Source organism: Lissotriton vulgaris, chromosome 7 (assembly GCF_964263255.1).
Source record: "Lissotriton vulgaris chromosome 7, aLisVul1.2, whole genome shotgun sequence".
NCBI lineage: Eukaryota > Metazoa > Chordata > Amphibia > Caudata > Salamandridae > Lissotriton > Lissotriton vulgaris.
This window is the reverse complement of record NC_141695.1, coordinates 113,026,389-113,048,274: the sequence shown is the minus strand read 5'-3', so window position 1 is coordinate 113,048,274 and position 21,886 is coordinate 113,026,389. Positions and strand designations below refer to the sequence as shown.

General features: G+C 43.5%; 1 protein-coding gene across 4 annotated transcripts in view; it reads right to left on the bottom strand.

The window, feature by feature from the left end:
- The window catches only part of LOC147700941 (killer cell lectin-like receptor subfamily F member 1), a 105,213-nt gene that overhangs the window by 45,416 nt on the left and 37,911 nt on the right, over nucleotides 1-21,886 (bottom strand). For all 4 annotated transcript variants that reach the window (XM_086928550.1, XM_086928552.1, XM_086928551.1 and 1 more), the window contains exon 3: nucleotides 11,025-11,120. In XM_086928550.1, coding sequence (XP_086784676.1) covers nucleotides 11,025-11,120 — 96 coding nt within the window. The remainder of the gene's footprint in view (nucleotides 1-11,024; nucleotides 11,121-21,886) is intronic.

Here is a 21,886-nt window from a genome sequence, read left to right as displayed (position 1 = left end):
AGGTCAGCCAGAGGGAAATTGTATGTTGCCAATGTAGGACCTTCAGTATTAGGTTGGCATGATCAAAACAATTTGCATATCATACTGGATCCTAATAGTGATGAAAAAGTACTGATAATGGATGATACAAGTGAATTTGGCTATGTGGTAAGTAAAACATTTCCAAATGTATTTGGTAAGGTATTAGGGGCACCTAAGGGGTTCGAACACTGGATTCTGCTTAAAGAGAATTCAGAACCCTAAAGTGCACAAGGTCAGACCAATTCCAATGTAAAAAAGATATGAAGTTAACAAGGAATGACAGGATTTGCAGTCAGGAGGGGTTATTGAGCAAATTGACACATCAGAATGGATTTCTCTGGTTGTCGTTGCACGGAAATCTAATAAAAAAATCCATTTACGTATTGATTTGCGCCACCTTAACAACAATATTGTTATTAAAAGATTTTCCTTTCCGAAAATCAATGAGATGGTGTCTTCTCTGAGGGGTGGCGACCTGGTTTTCTACCATAGACCCTTCCGCAGCTTATCATCAGGTCATGCTGGAACCTGAGTCTAGAGGGCTTACTGCTTTTATCATACCTTGCGGGTGCTACCAGTTTAGGCGCATGCCTTTTGGGCTTGCATCAGCCGCGGCTGTCTTTCAGCGACTGATGACCAGACTTTTTAGGAAAATGAAGGGCGTGTGTTTTTTTCAAGACGATATCTTGATTGCTGCTAATGGAAAAAATGAACATGACGCTATCTTGGATGAAGTTATGCATATACTACAGGTTGCTGGTTTAACTGTTGAACTCTCCAAGTGTAAATTTGCACAAAGAAGTGTCTCATATTTGGTACACGTTATAAGTGAGGAGGGGGTGAAGCCAAAGCCTTCACTTATAAACACCATTGTGGGTACACCTGCTCCCACTTCCAAAGAGGAAATCAGATCATTTCTGGGGATGGCGGAATATTGTGCCAAGTTTATACTAAATTTTGCGTCCAAAGTTTACAATATGCAGGCCTTTTTGAAAAAGAAAGTGAAGTTTGAATGGTCAGCAGAATGTGAGGAAGAATTTTCATTCATGAAGGTCGATTTATAATGTGTGAATGCTTTTAGTAGCTTTGACCCCAACTTAGACTGTTTGTTAACTATTGATGCTAGTGACAAAGGTTTAGGAGCAGTTCTTTTGCAGACAGGGGGAGATGGTAAAGAGAACATAATTTTGTTTGCTTCTAGAGCTTTGTCTCCTGCAGAAAGCAAGTACCCTATTATTGAAAGAGAAGCCTTGGCTTTCGCTTGGAGTTTAGCACATTTTCGTGCCTTTGTTTGGGGGAAAACCTGAGGTCATCCGCATGGATAACCACGATTTCGATGAGAAAGAAAGAATATATCTATAAGATCAATTATGTACCAGTTAAAGACAATATTGTTGCAGATTGTTTATCTAGACTACCTGTTCCTTTAGAAGAGGGTGTGGATGACCCTTGGGGAAATTTCAGTATAGCTTTTATACAGGATTCTTGTACACCGGCCATTACAAAAATGGGATGGGTGGAGGAACAATACAAGAACAAGGATTTAGGAGTGGCTTCAAATTATATTTGTAAAGGATATCCTAGGAAACATAATTTTACAGGTGATTTGCAATCTTATTGTGAGGTAACCAAGCTATTCCTCCTAGAACTTTACGTAATAAGATGTTACAGTTATGCCATGAGGGACATTTTGGGATTGTTAGAAGGAAATTGATTGTGAAAGGATTCTTTTGGTTGCCTGGAATCGATAGAGACGTTGAACATTTTGTGAAAGGGTGTTCTATTTGATGCTCTGCAGACAAGACATTGAGAACTTTGAGACCCCCAATGAGTGAAGGGTTAATCCCCAGTCTTCCGTGGGAGACTATATCCATTGATATTTTTGGACCTGTGAGGGATTTGAAAGAGTATGGCTTGGTAGTTCAAAACAACTTTATTTCGATTCATAACGAATCATAAAAAGCACATAGACACAAAATGCATAATTATGGGGTGCGGTTACATAAAATTGATGTCACTGTTAAAATTGAACAATTAAAATATTTACAAATTTTAAAAAATACAGCAATTTTTCAATGGTTCCATAAGCTGTCGCAAATGCTGTTATATTATCTATTTCCGGAACGTTTTTTGAGGCGAAAAGCAGCTACCAAGAAATTTGCGACACTGAACATTGTTAGTGGTGAATCTAATTTTTTTAAATAAAATAGAGCAGGCTTGGCTTGGACAAACCCCTTGTTTTTAAGCAACGGAACAATGTATTTTTTTCCTGGGCAGGGCATATATGCTGCAAAAGAACATAAAATGTATAGTGTCCTGCAGAGAAAAACTATCACATTTGCAGACTGATGAATCCTCGGGCTTAGCCCACTCCTTAGAGTCATTTAACAGGAAGTGAATCTGGTTAAGTCTTAGTTTGGTTAATAACCAGCGGTGTAACGGAATTGACACTACCGTTAAATAGGGTTCAATGGCCAGTGTAGTTTTAGAAGTATAGTGCTCCCTCACAGTGGGTTTCACAAGCTCACAGCTCTCCCGCTCTATTTCTCTCATTTTAATAAAGGTCGCTTTGAACCATTCCAGGTCATCTTTAACAATGCAGTCCGGTTTGTAGAAAAGATCTGGGCGGCCCAGGGAACTTAGAATATTTTTAATGTATGCAAGCCACAGGATGGTTTTCATATTGTCCAAGAGTAAGCAGTCCCTCATGATTGTGTGGTTCAGGGTTAAGTTAGAGTTCAGCCACGTTTTTAACCACATCGAAATTGGGGACTGTTTGATAATGTCACTTATATACCCCTGGCCTAATTCCATATGAACGGAGAAAGTGGCTGTAGATTGAGGCAGACCTAAGAGCATGCGTAAAAATTTGTTTTCTTCCACCTGGATTGTTTCTACATTGTTGGTATAACCCCAAATGGAAGCCCCGTACCTTACTACTGAGATAGATTTCGCTCTGTAAAGTGCCAGCATTGCTTCCGTGGGTTTACCACCCAGACGTTTAGAAAAACCGACGATGGCAGCTGCTGATCTTTTCATAGCGTTGATTTTAGCAGTTATTTGGGGTGCCCACGTGCCCTTATCGTCGTAAACTACCCCCAGATAGGTGAAAGTTCTGACGCTAGAAATTGGTGTAGTGGCACAAAAAAAGGTCTTCAAATCCTTATTTTTTCTCCCACCCACAGCCATAACATGTGACTTGTCTGTGTTAATTTTTAAATCAAGGGAGGTCATAAAAACATCGAAGACTGTCAGTAGTATGGCTTGGCAGTAATTGATCTCTTCTCTAAGTGGCCTATTGGTAAAATTGTGGAAAGAGTAGACACACATGTTGTTCTTGAATTTTTGGACAAGATTTTTGATTTTGGAAGGTCTACCTGTTTCTGTGTTAAGTGACAATGGGGGACCATTTATGTCGAATATGGCTAATGATTATTTTTAAAGTGTGGGGTAAAGAACAAAACAACATCATTATAAAATCCTAGCAGTAATGGCACTGTGGAGCATTTTAACAGAGTGATTGAGGGTGTGATTCAAGCGGCCATGAGTCAACTTTTAGACTGGTAATTAGAAATACAAAAAACTGTTTGGGCTTATAGAGTCACGACTCAGACAACCACAGGTTTATCCAATTTATCATGATGAGAGGTAGGACACCTAGATGTAGAATTAATACAACTTGGCTTTTAGAGGGGAAAGTACAACTGTGGTCACCTAGTGAAGTAAAAAGAGATTTTGATTCTTATTATTCTCATTTTGAATGTATTCATTTATTTTTTCTTTCCTTTTCCCCATATTCCTTCTGGTATTTCACTTGTTCCCTCATTGTTTCCTTACTTTGTTAATTGTTTCTTTTCCTTTTGAAGGGAGGGGATGTGTTGTGTACCTTTATATTACTTATTCATTATTACCTTGTTTATGTACCTTTAATGGCTCGCGGTGTTGCAAGACATGGAACCCAGTGGAATGTTATTAGGGTTCTAGGTCGAGGCATTCATTATCCACTGCTGCCTCGACCTGGAAGCCGGGCTGCCTGGCACTTGCCTGTTCTTTATTACATACTGCTTAAGGAATACAGCTTTAATGTTCAACAGTATTTTCCTTCACTACACAGGGAGGACAGGGAAGATAAAATAATAATTTTAAATAGCATACCTTTCACCGGAGCCTCCGATGCCAATGGCCACCTCGGAGCTCTCCCAGCAGTCTCTGGGAAGGCAGAGGCTGCTCAGCCAATCCTGGTGTTTGCAGAGCAGCACCAGGATTTGTCTGAGCAGCCTGCTCTGCCTCTCAAACACTGCTATGTAGCTTGTGGCTTTTCTCCAACCTGGCAGTGAATACAGCTGAGTTGGAGCAATAGAAGTACACATGTATGTTTGACCGGCCTAGGACGACCGACCAAACATACTTGTGCACTTCTAAGTGCCCACCACCTGCCTGTCATGGCCCGGCCCTGCCCTGCACATGTTAGAGCGAGTCACAAAAAAATCGAATGTAATGGTTTCATTATCATTTTATTTTTCTGTGATTGACTCAGACGAGTGGAGTGACCCTCCTCTGCCATTATGGAGGAGTCGCCCCTGCGCGTGACGCTTGCATAGGTCGGTGGAAAGCTGACTATCTAAGCGTCCGTGTTGGCCCTGTTCTGTCAACAGAAGCATATTTCATTTCTATGTGGCATCACAAGGCCATCTAATAAACAGGAAGAAAACACTGATGCTTTAATTCTAGCCAGTGTTTATATAAGATTATACAAAGCTGCATGTGCTAGTTACTGCACGTTAATATGCATGACTTCTTTATCATGAATTTGTTTAATTTAACAGGAGATCTACTCTTCACATTTGTTCCTGTCCTTTCAAGAACAGCATGAAATAAAGTAATTGATAATGCTGGTTGTCTATAGAAACCAGCTGTAATATGCACCTCATGTTTTTGTCTATAAAGTAAAGGTGCCATAACTATACTTGGCATGTGCTAAAGCTATATGTGGAGCTCTAACCCTATTTTTATTCAGTAGTGACATATGTTCTTCAAATTTTCTCAGTAGACAGAACATTATAGGAAACATTGCCAAAGCCAGTAGCCCTGGGCTATTCAGGTGAATGTGTTGTTTGTTGTGTTGACTCTACAATGTTTAATTACATAGAAAAAGGGTTTCACTCTATTTTGTTGCACCGACTGTGAAATGTGAATTTTACACAGCCAGCACTCTTGAAAGTCATATTGTCTGCTGTTATATTTACCACAGGGCCAGATTCATTGGCATTATGTTATTAGGTAATATATGAGGCAATCCTAGACATTAAGGGAGAAAGTTATTGGTGAGAGGTGTATGTAAGGTGTTGTGTTTTAGAGGTAGCACGTGTTTTGGTCTTTGGTACTGCCATTGTTCTGATCACATTCACATGAGGAGATTGGGTGTTGAAAGTAGGGTGCAGGACTCAACTGAGGAAAGAAGGGCATTAAAGGGTGAAGTAGTGGCGTTGCTAGACCTTTAGCAGTCCATGGCAGCCCCTGCATTTGCCGCTCTGCAGCAGCATATATAAAAGAGCGGGGGGAGGTGTTGATGATTTCTACGGTGGCCAACCCTCATGGCTGCAAGTATGAGTATGGGGTGGTCGGTAGGAGGCAGCCGCCCCCAAAAACTTGTGCCGGCTCCCACTACCCTTGCTACACCACTTGATGAAGGCAAACGGAAGAGGTTGTGAGTGTAGTTTTAAAGGGACATTTTAAGAGTATACTTTCTGTGTTAAACATTGGAAAGGTTGTGGTGAAGCAACACAGTAGACACATAGAGGAAAGATGAGTGGCACACATTTAGTAGTTCCTAATGTGGGGGACAGCTGTCAGTGCAGCAGGTGCAGCAGCACCAGGCACACTGCATCCTAATTACAGCTTCCTTTTGATGTGTAAATGTGGGACAGTTGTGCTCATTTTCCTTGTTTTTATTAACCATACTCACATACTCAATTTAAGACACCACGATGAGAGGGGATGTGAGTTTGAGTTGAAGAATGCTTTTTGCATAATATTTCCCAGCAACATAATAAAATACTTACAACCTAGGTGTATGCCAAGGATGTGTACTTGCCCCTTTTTTGTTTGACCTCTACATTAACAATGTAGGTAGCACATTAGTAAGTAAGTGTACAGACTTACCTCAAGTTGGACATCGTTCAATTCCTGCACTTTTTTAATGCTGATGATGCCGTGCTAATGGCTTGCACGCCACTTGGCCTTCAGCGTTTAGTTGATGAATTTGTCCAGTTCATGCAGAATCACAGCTTAAAAATTAACATCAGTAAAACGTTTGCAACAAAGCTTGGGAGAAGGGCCACACTTTGTTGTGATATTGTTATCAGGAGTTTAAAAACTTTGTTTACACCCACATTCTCATATTTAGGCATTTCATTCATTCAAGCTGGGAACTGGACGTGTGCAATCAAGTCAAGGAGGCATCAACTTGTCAAAACTATTACGGCCTTGCTGAATTTTGCTTGAAAATTGGGCATTAAACATCCGAGGGAATTGATGACTATCTATGAGGCCAAATGCAGACCTACCACCATGTAAAGCTCTGAGCTTTGGGGATATGCGAATGTTGATATCCTTCAACTAGCAGAAAATGCATTCCTAAGGAACCTCCTTGCTCTTCCAAATAGCAGTTCAACTTTTGTCTGCCACTCTGAACTAGGAGTTCCCTACTTAGCAAACGCGATCAAGATCCAACCGGCTTTACTCTGGTATAAAGTCCGGTCCTCTGATCACACTATGCTTAATAGTTCTATCATTGAAGATTGTTTTAAATCTACGTCTGCATTTAAAATCCTCTGGCTCAGATTTGTGCATAATTTTTTGGCAGACATCGGCCACCATGAGTTTTTGGACCATCCTGAGCTCTTGATTACCATCCAAAAAAAAGTCCTTTCATTAAAATGCCTATCACTACTTGAGGAATCGAGGCTATCCACAGAGATTATGAAATCCTCTCTTTTGAAGAACCAGATGATTTTGACTAGCCCCAATATGCAATTCTATTTAGTTAACATTTACAATCCGCTTCATAGATTCGTGTTGACCTGGCTTTGGCTGGATATTTTCCATCATTTAACCAGCTTTCCCACTATCAATAACTGGTTGCCAGATCTTGCAAAATGCCCATGCGGTGACATCTTCATGCAGAGTGCCATGCACAAAGTCCTTTTGTGTAAATAGTATTCTGGTCTGAGAAAACACTTTGTTATTACAACTAGGATTTGCACAATGTTGACCAGCTTTTATGTATTTACAATCGCTCCTGAACTTGTACATATGTGCTGTATTGTCTCGGTTTGTATTGGCTGTTATAAAATGTAGGAAGCCTGAGAAACATTATTAATTATCCAGGGGATGCTTGTTTCTATCCATGTTTGTTTTTAGATTGTGTTTTTATCTTTAACCAATTTTTAATTTTGATACTGTTATATCGTGTAGCTTTTATGATTCACCATGTGACTTCGAATAAAGCTATTTTGACTTGACTACTCACAACCTAAGGAAGTGGTACTTTGAACATCATTTTTCTAACCACAGGCAGAAAAATCGTAAAGCTTCTCATGACCTTGTACATCTTTCGTCTTATGAAACTGATAATTATGGATGTTGCATTGCCCCTTAACTTCTGGTTTGAGACTTCCAGCTCCAGATGTGGGCTAGGATGCAAGTGCCTGTAATAGGTGACATATTACAGGATTCTCTCTTCCATCACTGCAGTTTTTTCCCTCAGTTTATTACTCAATGCATAACATCTGCTTTCTTTCTAAAGATAATTATCAGTGGATTTTACTGAACCTTGAAAAACATGTTCTTCTGTTTCCCTCAATCAAATAAAAATGCATATGCCTTGTGTGTCCTATCTGACTTTTAAAATTCGCCATAAAGGAAGAGGGCGAGATATAGAAGGCAAGGTTAAAAAGACAGGAACAGTTCTAAATGCTTTATGTGCGGTTGCACATGGCTCGAATTACTCTGAAAAATAACCTGCATAAGATAGTACACACAATATGTTCAGCATTGGAAATGTGTAGCACACTTGATCCCAGAAAACTATTAATTAGTCTTTAAAGAAAAAATATTGATCAGAAGGAGGTGAAGCAGCAAGAATAAGGATGCAATATGCTTAAAGAATTACTTTGCATCTGGACACCGCTGAAATTGAAAACAAATACTCTAGGAACCAATAAACTGGGAGGCAGGACAATGCTTGACAGCCTTCACACTGTTATAAATAATTTTAAAAGGTAAATAAAAACACAAATTATTTATTTATTGCAACTACATTCCTACTTTGAACAAACCCCTCACCTCAGCACTTAGCATGATTTGATAGTGCCTGTCAATTGATCATTAACCAAATAGTTTCAAAAATGATAAGGACCATTGTAAGCCAAAAGCATAGTTAAGATTTAACATATGGTCCATATGAATAAATATATGTGGGCTGTACAACTATTGTTTTTAGAGAATTTGTATTTTTTTTTCTTGCAAAGTATCAATGAAGTTTCCCTTTTGGTTGTACAAAACTATTTTGGTTCTTAATGTTGATCTACCTTTTTTTAGCACTTCCAATGAATAGCTTTGCTTAATAGTTTTACTGATGTCTTGGGATATCAATTTGGCAGCCTAATTTAAAAGCTAGGTGGCTTCTAAAATAGTTATTTATTTGTGTTAGTAGGTACTGCCTATTTTATTATAGTGTACTCATTATGGGATTCCTTACATTATTGTCACTAGTCATATGACATCACTTCCTATGATGCCACTGAAGTCAAAGGTTGTGTGATGTCACTTCCACTGCCCAAGGCATTTTAGAAAATCAAGATCTATGATTGCCCCTTTCTTATAAGGCCCATTGAAGTATGCACTGTGCAGGGCTTCTGACATTCATTCATCATAACTTCACAATTGATGAATGATGTGTGGGGCAACTGACACCAGCTACTAAGTTTGCTAATGCATCTATTGTGTGAGGGGCTAGTAACAAGTACTGTGTGTGGCTGCTGAGCCTTGTTACTAGACCCATTAGTACATGCATTGGTGGGGTCACTGATGTTTTTATGAGTTGATTGATGCATGCACCCAAAATAACTTGGTTCTATGTCCATTTTTGCATACATTGTGTGGGACTCCTGATGCAACCTACTAATTCCATAGGTGAATGAACTATGTGAGGACATCCAGTGACATCTTGAGGATTAGGGGAGTCCTGGGCAAACATACTTTCGGTGCCTTTGTAAAGAACACATTTTGAATTGTATTACCCATTTTCTCTTAGCTAAAGCCTGCATGATGCCACACAATGCTAAATTATATGCTAAGCTTTAGCCAGGTCACACAAAGATAGTAGAGTTACTTGGGGCCTTAATAATCCTGCAAGATGACATGGGTTTGAAAGATAGAGTCAGAGGAAGAAAGGTTTAGAGCGAGAAATAGAATAGAAAGAGGTTAAAGAGAGAAACGTCACTTCACTAGGGGACACTTGGAAGGTGGGGGCTCTGGGCAATCGCCCACTTTGCCCATGCCTTGAAACGTCTCTGGTGTCGGCTCAATATCTGAACTGATACAATACTCATTTTAGGCCAGGCTAAAGGTAAGTCAAGCTGTTTGTCTGAGCTTATATATACAATACAAAGAGAGAGGAAATAGATCAGTCATCTGACCTTGTGATTATAAAAAGTGGCAATCTTACTTTGACGAGTCTACATTATAACTATTGTTCGTTGTAGCTGTGATCTCTTACACATTGAGTAACTCTTCACAGGAAAAAATGAGCTCAGGCGTGGAATGATCCCTAGTAGGCAGTCACTGCATTACAATGCAAGGATGATGGATGCTGTGGAGGACTGCCTGTAGGTGTCATACATGGACTAATTGGCAGCTGTGACAATGATACAACAGAGGGCACACACTCAATATAAACCAGGCTTATTGGTTTTGCCACTGTTCGTGAACAGATTGAATACAAATTATTTGCAGTATCTTTTGAATACACATTTATGACTCTGCCACACTGTATACTTTCTGATGAACTTGTCCTCTTTGCTTTGATCAGTACTTCGTCATTAGGAATAGGCCACGTTACACCATATGCATTTAGAACGCATGCCATTACAACGGGGTCATTAGAACGAGTGCCGTGTTAAAACGCAAGTCATTACAACAACCAGCCACGGACTGTGGAGGGAGTTTCGGTGGGGCAGAGAGGCGGGGCAGGGGAGGGGCAGTGTGAGGGATGCTAAAAACCGGAATATGGATAATTTGAGGTAAGTAAACAATTTAATAAATAAAACGAATTTCGTAGTGCGCCCTGCATCGCATTTTGCGATGCAGGGCGTGCTACGAAATTTGTTTTATGAATTAAGTTGTTTACTTACCTCTAATTATCCATATTCTGCTTTTTAGCATCCACCTACCCTGCCCCCGCCCCGCCTTTCTGCCCCACCGAAACTCCCTCCTCGGGCCGCGGCTGACAACAAAGTGATGTGGGTGGAGCGCTGGATGTTGGAATAGTATAATATGCTATTTAACACCAGTCAGTGCAACAGTAAGAAAGGTGTTAGATTTAAATTCCAACACCCTACAGCATGTTGTTTTAACGGCTTGCTTTGTAATGGCATGCGATGTAACAACACATTGTAAATGATGTTTACCCTTTATTAGGCATGGAATAGACTTGTTTGCATTTTGAGTTATTTTGTGTATTTATTTGTTTAGTTGTGTTAACTGCATAAGTATGTACTAACCTAACTGTTACAAAAAGAAAAAAAATAGTCAGACACTTACACAATTCCTGCAAGTGTAAGCATAAACTATGCATCAAGATATACGCAAGTGCTTTTTTGAATTCATTCCCCAAATGTCTTCAGAGATTACAACATTGAAGGAGGTCAGCTTTCACCTGTCAAGTGAATAAAAAGAGATTTGTTTGGAGATCGACATAGGTAAACCTTAAATCTACTTACGTAATAGTATAAGAGCTATCGCCACAGCAAGCAGCAACACTACCAGAGCCGCTAATGCCTTAGTAAGGAGACTGCAAACTGGAGGCATGTGCTGCGCTAAAAATACAAAGAAATTATAAAGGCTGTGTAAAAAATATTTTTTTGCATGCACAGTTTAAAGGCAATAATATTGTGACTATTGTTTACTTTTTTAAGATGTCGACTTTGTGCACTCACAATCACATTTACAATATAAAGACACGCCACAGCACCAATGCTAAAATGTTCATCACTGTGGTAGAACCTTTACAGCAATATTCACAATAAAGAGATATTCCATTCAGAGTTCATGAAGATTTGTAAGAAAGAAATGAACGTTAATGTATGTAAATAAAGAAAAACACTTAAGTTTCGCAGCATGCAGACTTTTACAATTAAACACAAATATTTAAAGTCCAAGGAGAGATGTTTTGTATGATTTCACTACGACAATTAAAAAATGGCAACTAATTTAACACAATATATAAATGTACGGGCTTACATTTAATCGACTGAGAGCAAGTTTCACAAATTAAAACAACAAATACATCTGCATAGAAATTAAACATATTCAAATGAACGATTTTTGTAATTGCATAGGGTGCTTTCTTAATTTATGACTTGATGAAAACATTGTTTTTAAAGTATTAAAAAAAACCAAATAGAGAACTAGAAATTATAAAAAAAAATTGGGGCAGAAAGGGTTAGCAATATTAAACTATAAGGGAACAAAACGAGTTAGGTCTTAAATTCAATTAATATGTTGTGTAAATGTTGATACTGAGAGTTTTAAATAACTTTCATCACCTTTAATTAATAGTGTCATAGTTCTAAAATGGTAAGAGTTATTCATGACTATGTTATTGTTTATCATTTCCCTCTTTTAGCGAATTCTCACCTAAATGGCTTTTGTCAGCCTGACGAAATCAATTTCGCGATTCATAAGTAAAAAAATAAATTTAAAAGAAGCAGAAACACATGATGCAAACAGAATGCGCAGTAAATGGGTGCCAGATCTTCTGGGTAGTAGCATGAAGCAAAAGTACTTAGTAAGGAATTCAAATGGAAGTCTTAAAAATGTGGCATGGAACTGACCCTCCTGGACATACACTGAGCCCCATGTCACAGAGGCACAGGGATGGGAGGACGGTCCCTGCACGTCAGAGATAATCGACAACAACTATCATTGCAGGGCATTAGAGTGTTCCGGGGGCTGGCCGGCTACTGGTTCTGTGTGCTTCATTTACTAGAGTCGCTACTGCAAAGTGAGGGGGATGCTAACCTCCCTGGTCAGTAGTCTGGCAAATAGCATGAATGAAAGTACTAACAAGCACAATGACCTTGTTGGGCAGGAAAGGTGGCCTGTGATGGTGGAGAGCAGTCTGGAGAGCTTAGGGTGTCAGATCAGAGGCAGTTTGAGGCTCCTCTGCTGTGTATATGATAACTATTTGGAAGGTGGTGAAATGTGAGGATCAGCCTTGCATTCTTCTGCGATAAAGACACTTTGAACGATTTCTTATAGCAGGAGTGTTGAACCATCTATGTAATAAGAGTTACTTACATTCAATGAGACTGACCGAGAGCTACTAATATTGTTAGTGTTGTAATAGTGACAACAAAGGACAAGATTACATTAGTGGTCTATGTCAATTGAGTTATCACTCAAATATCAACTTTAAATATATTATACATTTGAAAATGTAGCCATTTACTTTTAAATAGCAACTTAGGAATTCTGAAAATAAACACTTTTTCCACCTTTTTCCTATTAAATATACATTCTCAATTGTGGTATATGTATATTATTTCAACCAAGCAAAAGCTTTTAATTTAGTAGGCTGATCTGCACACAGGAGAATTACTTATTACCAGTAGCTCATGAGCTATTCTTTGGATAAGCCTGATTTATAATAACCTTTATTCTGGTCTACATAGAGGTCTTCTGTATCACCACTCATGTCACTTTGTGGCCACGGTGCTTAATTATACACACTAGTACACAATGAAATGTCATAATGGAGCATGTAAATATAGGGGGAGGAGTAAAAGATGCTGAAGATAATATAGAAAGATTGAAGATGAAGGTAAGGACACATGAGGTAAGAAATAAAGAAAACTGCGATGTATCTCATATTTCATGTGGTTCTTCAACTAATGCATTTTGTAAGGTCCTTTATCTTACGTACTTTGTAAGTCTTTGAATGTGTTAACATTAGAGCAACATCTGACTGACTTAATTCACTCACTTGCAATCACATTCAGAATGTGCAGGAATTGCAAGGACTTGGAGTGTGTGGTGTGGTCACACGCCTATTCCATATCAATATCGCAATTCCACTACAATTACCGGTCACCTTCTCTGTTCCTGTAACCTTCCCTTTTGCTGCCAATGTCTCACAGTCCCCAAAAAACAAAATATGAAAAGGGCCCCCAATTGGCCATGATTTTACAATTAACTTTTTATAACCTGAGAGATGAACCATTTTCTAGTGCCAATGCATTCATTTACTTTTAAAAGCTTGGAATTCATTATGAAAATATGGAAAAAATCTGCATTTGACATTTGCATAAAACACTGTAAACATATTCTGTTTTTATAATGAAAACAGAAATTAAAAAAAATATGAAACGGTACACTGGTGGGAAAAACACAGTGGACCCACTCTAGAAAATCATTTATGTAGTTTTATGCCTTTTTAGGTCTCGCTAGACCTATTGCTGGCAAGTTGCTTGTCAAGCGACCTAGATCTGGCCACGAGCGCAGATTACACATCGTGACCGCGCATGCCCCGCCCCCCAGCCGTGCACATCTTTTGCTCCACATTCACACTCACGGAAGCACACGCACACACATACATATACACACACACACACACATGCACACACGCGCGCACACACAGACACACACAGACACACACCCCCACTACTAAGCTCCACTTACCACATCAGCGCCTCAGCCGCCACTCCTGTCTTCTGCTGCCACCGCTCCTCTGGACCAGCCATCCACTCCGTGGGCGCATAAGACGGATGTCCCGCCCCACGACAGCCGTGAGCGTGCACATCCCGACACCGGAAGTTCGGGAGAGTGCACGCTCACGGCTTGTTCCTCTTGTTGAATTTATAATCGCATTCTGTCCTCTTCACTCAATCAATACATCCTGATCAGCCAATGCCCACTGACATCAGACAGATCTCCACACTGTCAGAGTGTGGGCTTTGAGAATGGTAGTGACGTCACAGCATTCATTGACGGACCCTTTCACTGAGACTAGCACACGGGCACGTGCACACACTCACCTCCTGGGGGCGCGCTGCTCTCCTCTACTGAGGTCGGCAAATCACTCATGGCCGCGCGGAAGGTGGACCTGAACAGCGGGAACAAAAAAAGCCCTGCAGCTGCCTCCTGCCTCGGGAAGTAAAAGCGTAAAGAGGACAGCGGGGAGTGCCTCTTGGCGCCCAGCCCACTCACACAGGGAAGGCGAAAATCACAGGTATGCGAGAGGGATCTTTATTTGCAGACTTTGCCCAGCCCAGCATGTTCTCTGCGAGAAATGGAAAAAAATCTCACTGCAAAGTGCCTCTCAAGGCCGGCTGCATTCCTTCAGCGCCAGGGCAAGGTCCATCCTCGAGTAGGCCCCAGGCGCATCTCACCCCGCCACGGGCCCAGAGCAGCTCGAGAACCGACTGCTTTTACTGAAAGTGCGTGACCTGAAGATTCCCATGTTCTCTTAAAATAGACGCCATTTATTTTACGCTACCGAAGAGACGGCTGCCAGGACTGCAGAGCAAGGGCGCACCTATAGTTGGTGCAGTGGCACCGGGCACCTTGAACCCTGCCAGTGCGGTATTTTACTATAAGAACAGCAGTTATAGTTGGAACAGTCTTTGGGATAAGTTTCTACTTTTTTGTGGTTTAATGACTGACTCGTGTACACTATACTTTAATGGTGCCACTAAGACTCTCCATAGGCCCCTAGAACCGCTGCAGTAAGGGAAGTATAACTCTCATTCACCTTACAATAACACCAGAACCTTCGTAGCTTTTTTTTACGGACCTTGTATCTTTCCTCAACGCACTAAAGTGCCTAGAGCACCTAGGTAGAACGTGCGCTCCATGCACATATTTTATATATCCTCTATTTCCCCGTGTAGTTGTTATTGTCTGCTGCTAAGGGGAACTTTCACCTAGTTCACGTTTTATTCTCCAACATTACTTTGTGACCGGGGCTAAAAAGGATGTGCCTTCTTAATCGCGTTGTTTCTTTTTAACCATGAAATCTGCATGTAACTTTGTAGGTTATTTTGCTTGCTGCAAATCAGTGTGTGTTTTATATATTTTTTTGTTTTGTGCATAGGTTTAAATAGTCTTTGGGATCAACTTCTAATTTTTCCGGGTTTAATGTGTATAATAGCTCTGGTAACAGCCCATAAACATCCTGTTGTTACTGGGGGCTTGTTCTCGCGTTTCAGCTAGTTTTAACAGAGCCTTTGAGGAATGCGCTTCCTTGAGATAAGCCCAACTCAGGAGGCGCTTTTGTTCAAAATTGTCTACCTATAGCTGCTAAAATTTGAGATTGCTATATGTGTCGTTTTTCCCCTACCAACTGTGTGAATATCGGGTTATCATTTATATATATTTCCAGATGTTGCCTAGTTTTGGTCCGCTAGGTATTATTATTTTGGATTACATTTTATTTTTATGCTATGCTCTTTTTGTATTTTGCTAAGCGGGTGATGTTCATGAAATGCAAAAAGGTACAGCCCCTACCGATCAGTTGCATTCTTGGCCAAAACACACACTTTTTTTATTAGAGCTGTTTAGTGTGAGCTGGCCGTCTTTTAAGAGATTACATTTAAACTTGCTGCTTGGTGTTAAAGCTGCACACAGGTGCTCTTGAAATTGTATGCTTTATATGCACAAAAAAACAAATCACCTCAAAGTAGCTCCGTGGCTTTGTGTCCGTCTTTCTGGAGCCGCAGCTAAGTACTTCACAGGTTTTTAAAGTATAAACATTGTGTGAATTTACTCTCACATCAGTGCCGCAAGCCGGCAGAAAACAGTGACTAAATACCGTTTGTTTTGGATCAAGGTTATGCAGAGACTGCTGCACGACAAATAGCTCTGTGCTTCCTTAGCTCGGTTGTGCTTGAGTTGTCCCAAAACATGCAGCTCCCCTTTAAATGCACCCACCCTCTTGTGTGGTAGCGGTGTGAAGAATGCCCTGGGCAGTCACTCACTCCTGGGCTCTTAAATGCACATATTTTTATTGTCTATTATTTTGGGTTTGAACACTTTTATTTGTTGTTTGTTTTTATTTTGTAAATATTTATTAGTATATGCTGTAAAATGCCCGTCTTTCCCCATAAAATAGCTATTGGTGCAGATATCTGAAGCTGCCCCATGTTAGATGCGAACACTTCATCCAGCCGTATCTTATATGCTAGGATACTTTAGAGTTACTGTACATGCTGCTAGAATGCTAGTGCATCTGCGCGCCACATTATTCAATACCGAAGGAGCCAGTATAGCCTTTCATCTTGTCCAGGTCGATAAGTAAAAACCAGCCCATCGGAATCAAAAAGTAATTATGCGGGCTCCATATATTTTACCGGCGCCGCAAGCTTAGTCTTCCCTTCCCAACCCGGAGCTGTAAATGGTCCTTCTTGTACTCCCTTGGAGACCCTGCCGAGTCTGCTCTCTTCCTATGATACCAGCAGAGCCAGCATTCCTCACTTTTTTTCAGGAAGCCCAATACGACGGACAAACCTGGCAACCGCAATGGCCTTTAAATATTAGGCCCAAAGCACTGCCATTACCAGGCCCAAAGCAACACCATTATCCGGCCCAAAGCAACGCCATGTATTTTGCCCAAATGTCAATGTTAGTGCACACAAGCCTTGGTAGAGCAATAGCAGCGAGCGCTCTCCTCAGTGTGGCACACTTCTCTGCTGCACACTGTACTGTAGCGCACACTGTAAGCACAGATTTTATATTTCATCATTATTATTATGAGCCTGCACCTGTTTTAGGTCTCTCCTGTCGATGCGCATGCGCATCGAGCTTGCGAGACTATGGTGGCTTAAACACTCTTTAACCAACTTGCAAGGAATCGTGGTGATTCCTTGCAGTGCCTGTGAAATTTAAGCTCAATGCGCATGCGCATTGAGCTTAAAAGCGCGTGCACATGCCCCCAGCCGCCTGCCTTGCCCACTCTCTCTCTCACAGCCTCCCCCAGCTCCGCCCCCTCACTTCTTGGTTGCACGGCCGCTAGGCCGTGCCTCCCCTACTCTCCTCCCCCCTCCTCCTCCTACTCTCCTCCCCACTCTCTCTCTCCCAGCACAACCTTGTTCTATCTCACTTTTTCTCACCCAAGATGGCGCCCCTTGACGCCTAGTTTGCGGTATAGTGCACAATCACGATCGTGTATAGGCACGGGCGGCACACACACACTGGTCATACCTCTGACTACCCACCGTCCCAATTATATCCGCCCTCTGATTCTCCGCCCAAAGTTCCCTAATTTGCCCCCCCGACTACTAGCTGTAACCCTTGTACCCTACAACTGTTTTAAAGCGCTCTGATGCTACGTCCGCGCTATATGCAAACCCCAAAAAAATAACAAGCAAACCTCAGGTGAGAGCAAATGTAGCAACAAAGGTACAAAGAAAAGTGACGTCGCAATAGAATCCCACTATGACTTCACGGGAACTGGGTAATTCCCTTGTGCAGCACCACCTCCTTTCTTTCCCCCGCACCCTACACATGGGTGAAAGGTCGTGCCGCGCTTCTGCTTCCGGTATGCTTTACTCCAACCGGATCCAGCTTCCTTCTTCCTCCTTCTTCTCAAAACTCATCGCGGCTAAGGTGGAACTCTAGCCTTGCCGCCACCGCTTGAGTCTCCTCGTTCCCCGCCAGCGCCGCCATGGGAGTCCCGGCCTTCTTCCGCTGGATCAGTCGCAAATACGCAACACTCGTTACGCACGCTGTGGAGGAGAAGGTGGGTCTGACCGCCTAGGGGAAGCCGCACGCTTTTGTTTTGCAAAAAAGGGAAAACGTGTGCTCATTGTCGACTGGTATTAATATTTCTTCAGTTGTAGGAGTTTTTCATCGTGTTCTTCTCTGAGGCTTGCTTATCTGTGCCTTTCTCCGAATTTTCAATGGTAGACTGCTATCGCTTGAGTTTGCACAGCTTCATGCCTGTGCTTAGTGCTCTGAGCCTGGTTATGTTTTGAACGCTAACGGGTCGGTTGGTGGACGACCTTCCAGCTGGGGGTTTAAAATAAACAGTTTAAGAGATTCCTATCTTCCTAGATTTATTTCTTCAGAGTGCATGTAGGAGATCACAAAACGTGCACCACGAGGGACATTGGTCAGTTCTTGAACTTTGCGATGTTAGTTGTGTCGCACACTCCTGGTCTCGGGATGTTTTTTTGGCACAGCAGTGTTACTATAAATGACAAAGACGGCTTTGCCATTTGATTACTGCTATCGGTGAATCGACATTTGGTTAAAATAAAGGGCACGCTAAGTGTATATTTTTACGCATTTAACTGCAAAAGGGTTCAAACCCATTTGGCCATGACCATGCTGACCTACATCGATATATCCACCGCATTTATGGAATTTGATCCGGCAGCTGTGCAGCCACACTTGTGCCATGCAGTCACATGCCTGCGTATGAAACAGTTGTATGTGCAAGGCAAGATTCGGGCTACGTTTCATCCCAGAGCTTGAAATAGGCTGTAGAGTCGATCATGATGTAGATGGCTCATACTACTGTTAAGCTTGTCTGCCGCAGTGTCTCTGTGCTTTCCGTACAGGCTAGCTTCTGCCTCTTGCAGTGCTTACCAGCCAGAAGGCTGTGCTGAGCAGCCCCTTGTAGGGACGGGACAGAGATACCAATGCAGGTTCACAGAAGACGGTTTACCTATGTAATCTCACAGATGAGCTAAAAACGACCGAAAGTGACAGCGGTGGGCTCACTACCGAGGCCTGACCCCAGACCTCAGTTGTCGATTGCTAACCCCATAGAGTGGCCGTGCAGTCCTACAGTCCAGTTGCGTGATGTACGTTGTGGGATGTCATTCAGGTTCATCGGCCATTGTCTGGGACAGTTCAGCGGGATGCAGACTATTTTTTTTTTTTTTTTTTTAAATATATTTTTATTGCAGGAATCAGTAAATCAATACAGTATCGACCAGCATTGTGTTATGAACGACATTTACAACAGAAAGCCCACTGACCCCCCTCCATAACGTTTGTACACAGCCAATTAGCCCATATCCCTGGGGTCGGGCTGCAAATAAGCTGGGGTCAGTAGAATGCTGGAGCTGGTCCGGATAACACACTGTCCGTCTTCTGCTTTTCTAAACAAACCCAAAACCCCCACAGTAAACCCCCCCCTCAAACTGCCCATTAACTGCGGAACCCTCCCCCCCCCCCCCCCCCCACCATCAGCGCCAGGGAGCTCATCAACATAGGATCCATTGCTTGACCCACGGGGAAGGTAATAGTGCTATCAATGCTAATGTTTATCGGGACTCGGGGCGAGTTGCCTCATCACAATCGGAGTCGCTGGGGGTACAATAATCTCTGAGGGCCTGCACCAGCGTTTCCCACTCTAACGCGGCCTCCTGCGCCTTCTCGTTACCCTGCCTCCAAGCCAGCTGGTATCTTAGCGCGCTCTCACCCGCCGCCCACTTCAAAAGCTCACTGTGCCATCTGCTGCCTGCCGGACCAGCCCGTGCCTTCCAGTTCCTGGTCACCTCTCGCTTAGCAAGTAGGAGCCCCAGGTCAATGAATTTACTGGAGATTTTATTCCGGGGGGTATGGGGGAACCAGTGCAAGAGCCCTACCGCCACATCGAATGATAAATGCCTCCCCGTCACCTCCTCTAAGGTCGCCGCTACCTCCTGCCAGTAGGACGTCAGTCCTGGACAGGCCCATAGCATGTGTAAAAGGTCCGCCTCCTGAGCCGGGCACCTAGGGCATTCCGCTGAAGCCGTGGCAAAATAACGCCTGATCTTTACCGGGGTCAGGTACGCTCTGTGGAGAACATAATAGTGGACCAGTTGGAAACGGGCGCTGCGTGTACCCTTCCAGGCACGCCTCACCAGCTGGGCCCAGGTCGTCTCCGGTATCTCCCTACCAATGTCCTCTTCCCAGCGGGATTTCAATGTGGTGAGAGGAACCAACCCCTCGGTAATCAACCTGCCGTAGAGGCAAGTGACCGCCTTCACCGTGCCCGCCGACATCATCACGTACTGGCATACCTGAGACAATTGGGGTTCCTCTAGCCCGTTCTGCCAGTGCGCCTGGATCGCTCGCACAATGGCCGAATGCAGCAGAAAGTCGCCCCTGGAGATCCCAAAGCGGTCAATGAGATCCTGAAAGGACAAGAGCGCTCCGTCCTCATACAGGTCCCCGACGAGCTGTAAACCTGAGTCCTCCCAGTCCGCCAATCGTGACCAATCCCCTCCGTGGGGGAGGGCCGTCAGCATCCCCAACGGTATTTCAGGTGCATATGGTTTCCGTAAGTGGCCTCTAGCGTGAGCCCGGTTCCAGCACAGTCGGATAGTCCGCTCCTCCATCGATAGGTCCCGTAGGACCAAGCGTTGTCGCAGCGCGATAAAGGAGAGGATGTGCCTGGCCATACCCGTCCCCCTTCCGTCTTCCGGGCCTCTAAATTCCCTGGCTATCTCCTGGGTGTAGGTCTGGAGCTGTGCCGCCAGATAGTACTTCTCGAAATCCGGCACAGCAAGCCCCCCCTCGTCCTTTGGCCTCATCAGGGTGTTGAGGGCCACCCGCCGCCGGCCCGTTCCCCAGAGGAACCCGACCACCATAGAACGCAGGCGACGAAACGTGGCCGGTGGGACCCAGATCGGCAAGGTTCGGAAGTAATACAATAGCCGGGGGAGCGCCACCATTTTAAGCAGGGCAATACGTCCCGCCACTGAGAGCGGCAGCGTGGCCCAGAAGTCCATGCAGCCTCGGAGCGCTCGCATGCAACGGGCAATGTTCCCATCTAGGAGGTCGGGTTGGTCATGATACACAAATACCCCGAGGTATTTAAAGCAGTCGGGCTCCCACCTGATCTCCTTACTTAGCGTAGGAGCGGGGGTGCCCCTGCGCATTGGGAAGAGGCAGGTCTTAGACCAGTTCACCTGGAGACCCGAGACTGCTCCGAACTCCGTTAGCGCTACTTCCGCTCCCCGCAAAGCGTCGACCGAATCCTCCAGGAAGAGCAACAGGTCGTCCGCATAGAGCGAGACATAATGCGGGCCCGCCGCCGTCCATAAGCCCGTGTAGTGGGCTCCCGAGCGGAGGTGCATCGCCAGCGGCTCTGCCGCTAGTGCAAAAAGAAGCGGGGATAAGGAGCATCCCTGCCGCGTGCCCCGTTCCACCGGATATCGCGATGAAATCAAAGGACCCGATCTAACCCTGGCCGAAGCGGAAGCGTAGAGGACTGCAGTCCATTTGACAAATCCCTCCCCGAGGCCGAATCTCCGTAATACCGTGCATAGGTAGTCCCATTCCAGGCTATCAAAAGCCTTCTCCAGGTCTACCGACAAGACCACCGGGGACGGGGCTTCCACGAATGGTTCCCCAAGCAAGCGGAACAACCGTCGGATGTTCATAGTTGTATTCCGCCGTGGGATGAAACCAGCTTGGTCCTCATGTACTAGGGAACTCATATGTCCCAGCAGCCTCGAGGCTAAGATGCTGCTCAATATTTTGTAGTCCACCGTCAGCATGGATAGGGGACGGTAAGACCCCGGGTCGGACGAGTCCCGGCCCGGTTTGAGGAGAGGAACCACCAACGCCTCACACATCGAGCCAGGGA